We start from the raw sequence: 15,034 nt of genomic DNA on the forward strand, positions 1-15,034 counted from the left end.
CAGTGATAATGCATATGAGAGTAATTGTCTTCTAAAATTTTATAGTAAAACATCTGAATTATCCTAGATAAAGTGCCTCTTTATCAAATAATACTGTATTCTTACTTCTAGGCTATTTAACAAATTCTTACTGAGTGCTTACTGAACTATTTATTTTTTGAGCTAAGTTTATGCTGCTGTCACAGAAAGAACAAAGATAAATCACCCCACAGATCGTGCCCTTGAGGTGCTTACAGATTGGATAAAGTATGATAGTCTTGCAGATATAGTATGAACATAGGTATTTTAATACAAAGTACAATGCATTAAGATACTGTTAGGTGTTGTGAGCCATTTTCTCAGGGATAAAATCTACTAGGGGATGGAAGACCCCTGTCTGGGACAGAAGGCAAGATGAACTATGATTATAGCCATGAAAACAGATAGAGCACTATGGGAGGCCAGAGGCTGGAGAAACCACGCAATGGGCAGTACTGAAGAAATAGTCAAGTGTTGGCTGCCATGGAGAAAACACTGGACTGGGAATCTAACACACAGGCTCAAGTCCACGCTCCATTACTGAACATCATAAGTAAAAGCAGCAACACAAGCAATGATGTCTCAGAGGGATCTAAAAATAGTCAATATAGTTACAGAAAATGCTAAGTATTTTGAAGTAAGCTAAGAGATAAGACTGGAAATACAGGCACAAGTTTTATCCTAGAGCCCATGGTCCTTTTTTTTTTTCCCCTCCCAAAGTATTTATTTTAAATCCTCTGCATGTGAAGTCAATAATTCCACCTGCAACAATGCACAACTTCAGGGGCATCATGCATTTTGTGCAACTCAATGATTCTGTGAGATATTATGCTACACATAGGGGATATAAGGACATGCAATAAAGGACATTCTCTGCCTTCATGATTCTTAAAACCTAATGGAAGAGCATAGACATAAATAAGGTCGCTATCAAATAAATGAAACACTGTAAAGATATAACCGGAAATGATGAGTGAGCCAGAAACTGAAGGATGAGGGAAAGATAAAGAGTTGAATAAAGGAGGATAAAAAGTCATGTGGGCAAATGTCTTGGGGCACAAGCACTGTGAAGCATATTTGTCACTGAAAGCAGAGTGCTGACATCAGAATCTGCCTCTTGGAGAAAGAACTCTGGGGGAAGCACGAAGGTGACCTGGGATTTGGGCGGCCTGGTAGGAGGACTCCTGCAGCAGCCCAGGAAACCAAATAAGTCTCTAAATGCCTCTGGGAATAGAGGTAGAAAGGAGGAATGTGAAACTGGAGACATGTTTTAGAAATAGAATTGACAGTACTTAGCAACCAGTGTGGAAGTGGCGAACAAAAGAACTCTGAAGGTGCTGGGTTGGACACAGGCTGGTGGGGCAGGTCAGTAGAGGGAGTCCCTGACATATAAACAAAGCAGGTGACCCTTAGGAAAACACCCTGCCCAGCTTTCTACCACCATCCTCCAGTCCTGCTGCCTTGCCCAGGACGCTGCCGTGGAACTATCCTTGTCTACGCAGAACCCATGGGAAGAGAACACACCAAGCTTGGCTAGATGGAAGAAACGGTATTGCCTGCCCTATGCAGGGGTAACTTAGCAGGGCAAGAGTTTAAAATAAGACCCTGATTTTCTATGTAGAGAAGACTTCTGGGCAAGTCAATGTACTAAGTGTGGGGTTTGGCAGAGGGAGCAGGACAGCAGCTCTTGTTTCACACCTGTCGATATACTCCAGTGGTAATATTTGTTATTTTTTCAGTTGATGGGAGAGACACAGATTTCATCTAGTAGTACTGAAGTTAAATCAATATCTTTGTTGATTTTTGCATCCACATATACATAGTTTTGCTTCACAAAGATAAAGTAAGTCATGAGTGTCTACATGTTCCATAGGCACTTACTGTTAAAAGCTCCAGCAGCATGAAGGCCAAGGTCAAAGAGCTGTGAAGGAAGGAATCGTGAGGAATGAGCAAGAGGCTGAGACCCCACAGCAGGCTCCCGCAACATGAAGCTGGTGCCAGGGCTCCCAAAGGCGGTCTGGCATTCTTGGGTAAATTCACCAGTACCTGAAGAACCAGGACTTAGGAGGTTGTTGAGAAATGAGAATTCCTTCTCAAAATCATCTTCCAGTGAATCTATAGGTAAATCTTTTGCAACTGTTGAGTGAAAATAAAAAGAGAATGGCTTTTTTCTTTTTGAGGAAATGAGAGTAGGACATGGGGCAAATCAAATTTGTTTCATTGTTCTCATACATTAATGTAATTTTTGAAAGTTTTTAAAACAATTTATAATGAACAATTAAACTGATTGGAAGTTTATGAGAAATTATTTCTAATTGCGTAGGTTAGTCTCTAGAAATTGTTCCAAGGACACACATGAGGAAACATTTACTCAAGACAATCTATTAAAATTCAGACTATGGTATTTGAACTAAGAATCACTCCCTTCCTACCACCCTCGCAATTCAGCACAATGGAAATTCAACTCTAGACCTGTGCAGCCAAAAACATAAGGCTCCCTTCTCCCCCCAGTTGTGTTCCCAGGAGGGGCAGGATGTCAGCATTTCCCATCCTGTCCTGAGTAACTTGTTGGCTAAGTCTGGGCAGTGCAGTCAAGAGGTGCAAGCTCCCATTTCCCACCCAGATAACAAGACCACAGTCATAAGATGGAGATTCTGATTTGAGTCTCAAAAGGATGGGGGAGAGGGGCAGAATTTGAAGAAAAAATGGATAATATTTCCCAAATTTCTTGAAAACATCAGTGTACTCATTCAACAAGCTTAATAAAACCCAAGTAGAATCAATATAAAGAGATCCATATCTAGATACATCATAGGCAAACCACTAAAAGTCAAAGAGAAAATCCCCACATTTACAGATTGGAAGAATCAATATTGTCCAGATGGCAATTAACTCCAAATTGATGTATGAATTCAACATAATACCTATCAAAATCCCAGTAGGCTTTTTTGGATAGAAATTGACAAGATGATTGTAAAATTTTTATGGAAATGCAAAGGAGTTAGAATAGCCAAAACAATTTGGGGGGGGAAAAAAAGAATAATGCTATGGGACTTATGCCACCTAATTTCAAAATTTCCTATAAAGCCACAATAATCAAGATAATATGGTACTGGCCAAGGACAGATATACAGATCAGTGGAACAGAAAAGAGAATCCAGAAACACAACCTTACATTTTTTTTTGGTCACTGGATTTTAACAAAAATGCCAAGAAAATTCAATGGAGAAAGGACTGTCCTTTCAATAAATGGTACTGCAACAACTGGATGTGCATATGCAATAAACATAAACAAAAATTAAGGGGTGCCTGGGTGGCTCAGTCGTTAAGCGTCTGCCTTTGGCTCAGGTCATGATCCCAGGGTCCTGGGATCGAGCCCCGCGTCGGGCTCCCTGCTGAACTTCTCCCTCTCCCAGTCCCCCTGCTTGTGTTCCCTCTCTCACTGTCTATCAAATAAATAAATAAAATCTTTAAAAAAAATTAAAAGACTTAACTACCTCACACCATAAACACCAATTAACTCAAAATGATCACAGTCCTACATATAAGAACTAAAATTATAAAACTTCAAGAGGAATACATAAGAAAAAATCTTCGTGACTTTGGGTAGGGAGAGTTTCTAGATATGATACCAAAAGAACATACAAGAAAAAAAATAAGTTGAACTTGATAAAATTTTTAAAATTTTGTGTTTCAAGAGGCAAAATTAAGAAAATAAGATGACTGGGATAAATATTTATGAGTCATATATCTGACAAAGAACTTGCACCAAGAATAAAGAAATCTTGCAACTTAATAATAAGGTAAATAACCCAAATCTGCCTTCGGCTTGGGTCATGGTCCTAAGGTCCTGGGATCAAGCCCCGCATCGGGCTCCCTGCTCCAAGGGAAGCCTGCTTCTCCCTCTCCCACTCCCCTGCTGTGTTCCCTCTCTCGCTGTGTCTCTCTCTGTCAAATAAATAAATAACAAATCTTTAAAAGAAAAAAAAAATAGGCAAATAGGTCTTCATAGATTTGTCAACAAAGAAGATATATGGATGGCCAATAGACACAGGAAAAGATACTCAACATCATAAATCACTGGAGAAATGCAATTAAAGCCACAAATTAAAAGCACTAGAATATACATGTTAAAAAGACAATACCAAATGTTGACAAAGACATGGAAAAACTATACACCTCATTCTTTGCTAGTGGGAATGAAATGGTAGTAGAGCCATTTTGAAAAAACAATTTGGAAGTTCCTTAAAAAGATAAACTCAAATTTACCACATAACCTAAAATTCCACTCCTAGGAATCTAACCAAGAAAAATGAAATCTTATGTCCATACTCGGATAAGTCTTTGAATGTTCACAGAAGCAACATTATAATAGCCAAAAACCGTAAATAAGCCAAATGCCCATCAACTGGTAAATGGATAAATATAATGTGGTATAATACAACCATGAATAAAAAGTAAGGAATCAGAGTTAGCAAAATGCAGCATATACATATAATGGAATATTATTCAGCCTTGTAAAGGAAGGAAATTCTGCAACATGCCACAATATGGACGAACCTTGAGGACATTATGCTAAGTGAAATAAGCCAGTCACAAAAAGACAAATATTATATGATTCCATGTACATGACGTACTTGGAATAGTCAAAATCACAGAGACAGAAAGGAGAATGTTGGGTGTCAGGGGCTGGGCAGAGATGGGGTGATGGGGAATTACTGTTTAATGAATACAGACTTTCAGTTTTATAAAGAAAAGAGTTACAGAGCTGGTTGGTGGTGATGGTTGAATATTATGCATTTAATACCACTGAATTGTACACTTAAAACAAGATGGTAAATTTTATGTGTATTTTACAATTAAAAATTTAAGGGAAAAAAAGTAATGAACTACTGCTATATGCAACACATGGATGAATCTAGAAAAACCTTAGGCTTAACAGAAGACATCTAAAGCCAAACACAAGACTACCTTTTGTACAATTTTGGTCTAGAAAAGGGAAATTTATAGAGACAGAAATCAGATTAATAACCTCCTAGGCCTGAGAGTTGAGAGTGAGGATTGTAAACAAGTATGAGAGAATTTGGGGAAATACTCTAATATTCAGTGTGGTGATTGATGCACAACTCTATAAATTTAATAAAATCACTGAATTTTACATTTAGGATAGGTGATTTTTTTTTAAAGATTTATTTATTTGAGAGAGCGAGAATGAGAGAGAGAGAGTACATGAGAGGGGGGAGGGTCAGAGGGAGAAGCAGGCTCCTCGCTGAGCAGGGAGCCTGATGCGGGACTCAATCCGGGACTCCGGGATCATGACCTGAGCCAAAGGCAGTCGCTTAACCAACTGAGCCACCCAGGCAACCCTAGAATAGGTAATTTTTTAAACTTATATCTCAATAAAGCTCTTAAAAAATCAAGAGATTTTTATACAAGTCTACGCAAATAAATCTGACAATCTAGACAAAATGAGTAATTTGAGAAAAATAAAATTTACTAAAATTGATCCCAGTACATATAGAAAGGTTAAACAGACCAATTTCCGTAAATATTTATCCCAGTCATCTTATTTTCTTAATTTTGCCTCTTGAAACACAAAATTTTTAAAATCTCTCTATTTTTTTGATACAATTTCCATAGAGAAGAAAACACAAAAAAAAGTACCAGGCCTAAATGTTTTCACAGGGAAATCAACAGCAATGCAAAAATAGTAAATAAAATATCAACAAATTAATGCACAGTGACAAAGCGGGACTTATAGCTGGAATGCAAAGATGGTGTAATGTCAGGAAGCCTATTAATACAGTTCATATTAATACGTTTAAGAAAAATCAAATAATTGCTGGCATAGATACTGAAAAAGCTGTTGGCAAAATTCAACAACCATTCCTAATAAAAACTCTTCAGAAATTAGAAATGTATGGATACTTCTTTAACATGACAAAATATATACCGCATATCAAAAGCCAACATCCTAATTAATTCAGAAACATTACAGGAACTCGCACTAAAATCAGGAAATGCCCACCACTATTTAACATTGTTCTGGTGGTAGTAACTAATGCAATTAAACCAAAGAAATCAATTACAGTAACAAGAATTGGTAAAGAAAGAACAGGATTATCTCTATTTGCAAATGACATGTTGGTATACCTGGAAAACCCTAGACAATCAATGATAAAACTAACTCAAACTAAAAAAAATTCAGCAAGGTAGCAGCATATAATATTAACATGCAAAAAATCAATAGCAATTATATACACAAAATAATAACCAGTTAAAAATACAATGGAAAAGGGGCACCTGGCTGTCTCAGTTGGTACACAACATGCAACTCTTGATCTCATGATCGTGAGTTCGAGCCCCATGTTGGGCATAAAGATTACTTAAAATAGATATATATTACACATATATATGTAATGTAAGACATATATATACATATATATGTATAAGAAATATAAATATGCATATAAAAAAACCTCATTTATAATGGCAACAAAAAAATAAAATACTTAGAAATAATAAGAACTGCTCAAATCCTCTATGAAAAAAAAACCATATAAAAGATATACAAGGAAATTTTAACAAATAGAAAAATGTCCCTTGTTTCTGGTCAGGATGTCTAAGCACCCATCAAGCTGTCAGTTTTTCACATTTAATGTGATCACCATAAAAGTAACAATGAGCCTTTTTATGGAGCTAGACAATATGATATAAAGTTTATATTGAAAAATAAACATGCAAGAATAGCTAAGAAAATAAGGGAAAGGATACTAGCCTTACCAGATATAAAAACACAAAAAAAAGTTTCTGTAATTAAAACCACATGGCACTGGTGCATGCACGCATCAATGAAATATAAAGAAAGTCCACAAACAGACCCAAGTACATATAGAAACCTTGTATATGACTGGAAGTTATCTCAAATTCCTATGGCAAAGATAGCATTTAAAAAAATGATAATAAAAGGATGGCCACTTGCAAAACGATAACATTTAAGCCACTGCTAGTACCATATGGCTAAATAAACTCCAAGTGAATTGGAGATCTAAATGTAAAAAATAAAAGTATACAAATACTAGAAAACAGCATAAATGAACTCTTCTAACCTGGGTTTTGCATATGACAAAAATCAAGATCCAATAAAAGAAAAGATTAATAAATTTGACTATATAAAATTAGTTTTAAAATTTACATGCAAGAAACAACTACATGAAAAGTCAAAAGACAAGTGACAAAATGGGGGAAAATATTTGCAACATAAGTGATTGGGAAAGATATTCAAAATAGTATTTACTGAGTGTCTACAACTGCTGGATGGTGGAGGTACACCAGACAGTGAGACAGACACTGTCCTACCAGTCCTCACAGTTACACAGACACGTTTGGACAAGGGCCCAAACATATAAAACAAATAATGACTTCATTTCCATTGTGATGTGCTACAAAATAGAAATAAAGGGTTGTATCCCTGTGTAGAGACCTATACAGGTTTTAATGTTAAGGAAATAATTATTAAATTAAAACTAAAGAATTTTAAATAATAAATTATCCATATATAATGAAATTATAATTTCTTACCATTTTCAGAATTAGAAAACTGAGGTGCTCCAAATTCTCTTATTTGAAAATGCTTTTCCTTGTGATCTTCGGCTGCTGAAACAAAAGCACATAAATGATAAGCTGAATAAGGAGAAATCTAGCATGCATATTTACTGTAATATTTTATAATAATTCGGCCTGGGGCACCTGAGTGGCTCAGTCGTTAAGCGTCTGCCTTCGGCTCAGGTCATGATCCCAGGGTCCTGAGATCAAGACCCGCGTCGGGCTCTCTGCTCAGCGGGAAGCCTGCTTCTCCCTCTCCCACTCCCCCTGCTTGTGTTCCCGCTCTCACTATCTCTCTCTCTGTCAAATAAATAAATAAAATCTTAAATAAATAAAAATCACTCTTTCATATTAAAAATAATAATAATTCGGCCTAAGTGTGCAGTTGACCAAATCAGTTTATAATACATATAAAATGGAGATGTAAAAATTTAAAGAATTACTTTTTAAAAAATCACACTTGTGTGTATGTGTATATATATGTGTATATTTGTACATGTGTATACATGTATATTTGTGTGCACAGATGGTCCCCTACTTATACTGGTTTGACTTACAATTTTTTGACTTTATAATGACGCAAAAGAGATACACATTCAGTAGAAACTGTACTTCAGATTTTGAATTTGATATTTTCCCAGGGTAGTGAGACGTAATACAATACTTTCTTGTGATGCTGGGCAGCAGCAACAAGCCACAGCTCCCAGTCAGCCATGTGCTCACAGGATAAACAACTGATATACTTACAACCTGCTGTACCCATAAAAACATTCTGTTCTCAGTTTCAGCATTCAATAAATTACATGAGATATTCAATACCTAACTATAAAATAGGCTTTGTGTTAGATCATTTTGCCCACCTGCAGGCCAATGTAAGTGTCTGAGCACGTTTAACAGAGGCCAGGATAAGCTATGGTGTTCTTATGTTAGATATATTAAATGCATCTCGACTTACGATATTTGCTCTTTTTTTTTTGGTATAGAAAGAAAATACCTTTTTTATTTTTTTGATTTAAAAAATTTTTTAAATTTTTTATTTTAATTCCAGTATAGTTAACATACAGGTGTTGTATTAGTTTCAGGGGTTCAACTTAATGATATTTTCAATTTACGATGGGTTTATCAGGATGTAACCCCATCTAAAGTTGAGAAAGATCTGTAATACAATATATATAATTTATATATATGTGTGTGTGTGTGTGTGCATACACACACAAATAACTTTATAATACGCATAGGTATTCAGGTCCTTTGTTACATCTATGTCCCCTTGAAAGTTAAGTTTTCACATTCCATGTAAATTGGTACAGCTACTATGGAAAAAAGTATGGAGGTTCCCCCCAAAATTAAAAATAGAACCACCAAATGATCCAGCAATGCCGCGTCTGGGTATTTTATCTGAAAAAACAAAACAAACAAACAAACCAAAACCCACTACCTCGAAAAGATATATGCACCCCCACATTCACTATGGTATTATTTATAATAACCAAGACATGGAAACAACCTAAGTGCAACAATGGATAAACAGGTAAAGAAAAAATATATATATATATACACATACACACACACACAATGGAATATTAATCAGTCATTAAAAAAATGAAATCTTGCCATTTTTAACAACATGGATGGACCTTATAGACATTATGCCATGTGAAATAACACAGAGAAAGACAAATACTGTATGATTTTGCTTATATGTAGAATTTAAAAAACAAAAAGACAAACAAAAACCAAGCTCACAGACCAGATTTGGTGGTTGCAAAAAAAAAATTCTTCCAAAGAAGAATTTACCTAGACCTGAAGAACAGAAGGAAAGGAGATGGAAAATATGAAAGAGAGGCTGGGGATGGGGGGGGGGGGGGGCGCGGGGGGGGCAAAATAGGTAAAGGGGGTCAAAAGGTATAAACTTCTGGTTATAAAATGAGTAATAGGTATGTAATATAGCATGGTGACTAGTTAATAATACTGTATTGCATATTTGAAAGTTGCTGAAAAAATAAATCTCATCACAAGAAAAAAATTTTCTGTGTATGGTGATGGGTATTAACTAGACTTATTGTGGTGATCCTTCTACATTATATACAAATATCAAATCATTATGTTGCAAATCTGAAACTAGTATGTCATTTATACCTCAATTAAAAAAAAGTTTTCACATTCAGAAGCCTATCCCTTCCCTGGTGGACTTGTGTCTAATTCTGTATTCTCTGAAAGTCCATTTTATGTTTTATTCTGCTTGATCTCCGTGTCTCTGCACAATAGATACTTATTTTACGTGCATAGTTGTAAGCAGCTTCTCTGCATTCCTCACCTCCACCAAAGTGAGAGTAGTAGTAATTTCATATGAAGGGAAAGATCAAACATATGTGCTAAAAGACAGCATACTCCCAAAGCTCCCCAGGCAAAAAAATGTTTAAAAAAAAAAAACAAAACTATCTCCAAGGTTGGGGTGTATACTGAGACAAATTATGCCCTATCATTAATTTGGGATCCAGTTGCCCACATAATTTACCTGTACCTCATTTACTACCCAGTATAAACACACAGACCAGAAAAAAAAAGCAAAGAAAAACAAAAACAAAAAGCCCAAGATTTTGACATCTTCAACTATTATCAAGGACACTTTTTAAAGAGATAATGAAATGTAAATGTCTCCTATGTAAAACATGAATAGTGTTGCTGTATAGTGAGCTTAGAGGGTGTAATATGTCTAAAGACAAGGTAGTAATATCTCTACTACACTTTTCTTAAAATTTGATGCTCAATTTGGGATACTACAAAAGAAAATGGAAAAAGTTAAATAAACCAAAGCAATCAAAAGAAAAACAAAATCAAAAGAAAGGTATAAGGAATTCAGTGTTATTTAGCTTTAAGATAAAGAAGCAAAGGATAAATTAAGTTCAAATAGTATAAAGCTGGTTTAAAACTACAAAGGATAAAAAATAGACTATCAGTAAAGATTTCAGTTGAACTTTGGAAAAATCTGAGTATGGGAAAGAGATTCTGGAGGTGGCTAGAGAAGGAAGTGATAGAGGAGAATAAGAATTTGAGGGCAGGGAAAGAATGGGTGACAGACAGTCACACACCATGGAAATTTTGGTAAGCTACAGAAACAGTTTGGGGAATGGAGAGGTACTAAAGGATCTTTAAGGAGATGTTGCTGTATAAGACACAGGCTAATCTCCCTCCTCTCTCTTCCCCAGAAACCTTTAATAATGATCTGCTTTACTCCACATTGCTTTTGGTACTTATGTGGGGTTTGGTTTTCTTTCTTTCTTTCTTTTAAGATTTATTTATTTCTTTAAAAGAGAGAGGGCATATGAGTGTGTGGGGAGGGGCAGAGGGAGAGGGAGAGGGAGAGAAGCAGACTCTGCTAAGCACGGAGCCTAACATAGGGCTCAATCCCATGGCCCCGAGAACAAAATTAAGAGTCAGACACCTAACCAAATTGAGAGAAACCAATAAATAATAAAGACACCCAACCAAGGACTTCAAATATGTGTATTTTTAGATATAGATATGAGACAAAAGGTGAGAAAGAACAAAATACTATAATAACCAACAAGGCAGAGATTTGTAAAAGAAACAAACAGGACTCTTAGAAATAAAAAGTAAGCTTGCTGGGGAGGTGGGAAACTCATATAGATTAAACAGATTAAATGCAAGAAGAGAAAATTAGTGGAAAAACAGACCTGAAGAATTTACCTAGACCTGAAGAACAGAAGGAAAGGAGATGGAAAATATGAAAGAGAGGACAAAAGATATGAAAGATGAATGAAAAGTCCAACATAAGCTTACTGAGGTTCCAGAGGAGGAAACAGAGAAAACAGAGGAGAAGCAATATTTTAAAAGATAATGGTGGAGGTATGTATATTTAGCATATAAGAAAAAAAAGATAATGGCTGAACATTTTCCAGAATTGGTAAAAGACACAGACACAGGAAATACAACTTATACTATGAAAGATGAAAAAAACAAAAAAACCCCTGCACATTTAGACACATTGTACTGAAACAGCAAGAACACCAAAAAACAAACAGCATATCCTAAAAGCAGCCAGAAAGAAAAACCAAATTCACTAAATAATTAGACTAACAGAAGATTTCTCAACAGCCCAGGGAAAGCAGAAAACAATACAACAATATTCACAAGATGGTGAAAGAAAATACCAACCAACCTAAAATTGTTTACCGAGCAAAACTGTCTTTCAAAAATGAGAAATAACAATTATTTCCAGACAAACATAAGCCAAGTTCACCACCATGGCATCTTTAGTTACAGAAAAGGAAAATGAGATCACAATGAAGATCTGAAATATATGAAGAAATAGTAACAAAGGAAAAATACTGGTAATATATAAATAACATTTCTTCATAAAAAGATACTTTTTATTGATTTGTGGGAAGTCACAAAAAGAAATAAAACATTGAAGACTAATAGTTGGTGAAGTGAGATGGGAGTGACTGGGTTTAGTTTAAGATCTTTGTAATATTTTGGGAATACTGAGATAGTCATAAACCTAGCCTTTATTTCAAGTATGTATGATATGGGCACCTGGGTGGCTCAGTCGGTTAAAGTATGCATGATCAAATTCAAGGGAAATCACCAAAAACAGAAATAAGATGTGTAACTTCCAAACTAGTACATGGGAAAAAGGACTAAGAAATCTTTAATAACAAATGAAAAAACCTTAATCAATCCAAATAAGGCAAAACGGGACAAAATAATGGGGTGGAAGAACAAAACAAAGAGAAAACAGAAAATACAAGTCCAAATATAAATCATGACAATAAATGTAAATGGACTAAATTCATCAAACAAAGGAATGACAAACTGATATATGGGGCCTTTAAAACAAAAATCCAGCTTAATTTTATTTACAAGAGCCACACCCTAAGATATAAGAACATGGGAAAGTTGAAAGTAAAAGTGCAGGAAACGGTATACAAAGCAGATACTAACAAAAATAAAACTACTTAAGCTAAGCTAATGTCATACAAAGGAAACTATAAGCCAAGAAGTAGTATTAGGGACAGAAGGGGTCATTATATTGATAACAGATTAATTTGCTAAACAGATATAAGAATTCTAAACTGGAGTGCCTGGGTGGCTCAGTCAGTTGAGTGTCCAACTCTTGGTTTCAGCTCAGGTCATGATCTCAGGGTTGTGAGTTTGGGCCCTGTGTCAGCACAGAGTCTTCTTGCATTCTCTCTCTCTGCCCCTACCCCCACTTGTGCTTCCTCTCTCTCTCTAAAATAAATAAATAAGGGGCTCCTGGGTGGCTCAGTCAGTTAGGTGGCTGCCTTCAGCTCAGGTCATGATCTAAGGGTTCTGGGATTGAGCCCCACACTGGGATCCCTGCTCAGCAGGAGGTCTGCTTCTCCTTCTCCCTCTGCTGCTCCTCCTGCTTGTGTTCTCTTGCTCGCGTGCTCTCTCTCTCTCTCCCTCAAATAAATAAAATCTTTAAAAAAAATAAGTGGATAAAATAAGTAAAATCTTTAACAAAAACATTAAAAAAAAAATTAAAAACAAAAACATTTAAACTTATATACAACCATCACTCCAAAATCCTCAAAGTATATAAAGAGAAAAACTGCAGGAAGAATGAAAATCCACCTCAATAGCAGAGATTTCAAAACACATTTCTCAATTATTGATACATCAAGTAAATTAAAAATTAGTAAAGATACAAACGACTTAAAGCAGCACAAATAATTAGCTTGATGTAATACTTATATAGGCTCCTGCATTCAACAGTTAGAAAACACATCAAGCATATGGAATATTTAGAAAATTCGTCCACTTCTTAGTCCATAGAGAGTGTCCCAATAATTTAAAGAATCAGTATGACAAGGTTACATTCTCCGACCATAATGGTTTAAGTTTAAAAATCAATGACAGGGCGCCTGGGTGGCTCAGTTGGTTAAGCGACTGCCTTCGGCTCAGGTCATGATCCTGGAGTCCCTGGATCAAGTCCCGCATCGGGCTCCCTGCTCGGCGGGGAGCCTGCTTCTCCCTCTGACCCTCCCCACTCTCATGTGCTCTCTCTCTCATTCTCTCTCTGTCAAATAAATAAAATCTTAAAAAAAAAAAATTAAAAAAAAAATCAATGACAAAAAGATTAATTTCAGTATCTCCTTAATTTGGCAATTTCAGAAACACAATTTAAAATCACTCATGGCCATAGATGACAGAAGATATAATGAAAAGTTTAAAACAATTTAAACCAGATTATAATGAAAATACTATATATCAAAGTTTATGGACATCCATACAATGGATTAAGCAATAAAAAGGAAGTACCAACACAAGTTGTGTCATGGATGAAGCTCAGAAGTGTTATATGAAGTGAAAAAAATCAGATACAAGAAGAACACATATTACATGATTCTAGCTATATGAAACGTCCAAAAAAGGATTAGGAGTGAAAATGGGGATTACAGCAAACGAGTGTGAGGGATCTTATTACTGAAAGGATGAAAATGTTCTAAATCTGACTTACAGAGATGGTTGCAATGCTCCATAGTAACTAAAAATTACTGACTTATACAACTGAATGAGTTTCATGATAAAGAAAATATACCTCAATAAAGTTTTTTAAAAAAAACTTGTGGGAGGGGCGCCTGGGTGGCTCAGTCAGTTAAGCGGCTGCCTTTGGCTCAGGTCATGATCTCAGGGTCCTGGGATCGAGCCCCGCATCAGGCTCCTTGCTCAGTGGGGAGCCTCCCTCCCCCTCTGCCTGCCACTCTCCCTGCTTGTGCTCTCTCTCTCGCTATCTCTCTCTCTGTGTCAAATAAAAATAAATAAAAATAATAATAATAAATAAATAAAAACTTGTGGGATACAGAAAAAGGGAAATTTTTAGACTTAAAAAAACAAAAATAATAGAGGAAGAAAATAATGAAGATAAGAACTAAAAATTAATGAAACAAAGATTCAATAGACAGGTTTAACAAAACCAAAAGCTGATTTGTTGAAAGAATAAATAAACCTTTAGCAAGATTAATTAAGAAAAAAAGAGAGAAGGAACAAATATTTGGAAATAAAAAGTAGACATAACGGGGCACCTGGGTGGCTCAGTTGGATGAGCATCTGACTCTTGATTTTGGCTCAGGTCATGATCTCAGGGTTGTGAGACTGAGCCCTGCATTAGGCTCCAAGCTCAGTGAGTAGTTTGCTTGGGATTCTCCCTTCCCCTCTCCCTCTGCCCCTCCTCCCACTTGTGCTCTTTCTCTCTCTCTCTCAAATAGATAAATAAATAAAATCTTTTTTAAAAAAAGTAGACATGGGGTGCCTGGGTGGCTCAGTCGTTAAGCGTCTGCCTTTGGCTAAGGTCATGGTCCCAGGGTCCTGGGATCGAGCCCTGTGTTGGGCTCCCTGCTCCGCGGGGCGGGAAGCCTGCTTC

General features: G+C 36.0%; 1 protein-coding gene across 1 annotated transcript in view; it reads right to left on the reverse strand.

The window, feature by feature from the left end:
- ICA1L (islet cell autoantigen 1 like) overlaps window positions 1-15,034 on the reverse strand; it is a 43,938-nt gene that overhangs the window by 10,780 nt on the left and 18,124 nt on the right. Inside the window, exons 9-10 of the mRNA XM_021703089.1 lie at window positions 7,600-7,674; window positions 1,900-2,154 (exon numbers count right to left, since the gene is read on the reverse strand). Coding sequence (XP_021558764.1) covers window positions 1,900-2,154; window positions 7,600-7,674 — 330 coding nt within the window. The remainder of the gene's footprint in view (window positions 1-1,899; window positions 2,155-7,599; window positions 7,675-15,034) is intronic.

This window comes from Neomonachus schauinslandi, chromosome 3 (genome assembly GCF_002201575.2).
Source record: "Neomonachus schauinslandi chromosome 3, ASM220157v2, whole genome shotgun sequence".
Lineage (NCBI taxonomy): Eukaryota > Metazoa > Chordata > Mammalia > Carnivora > Phocidae > Neomonachus > Neomonachus schauinslandi.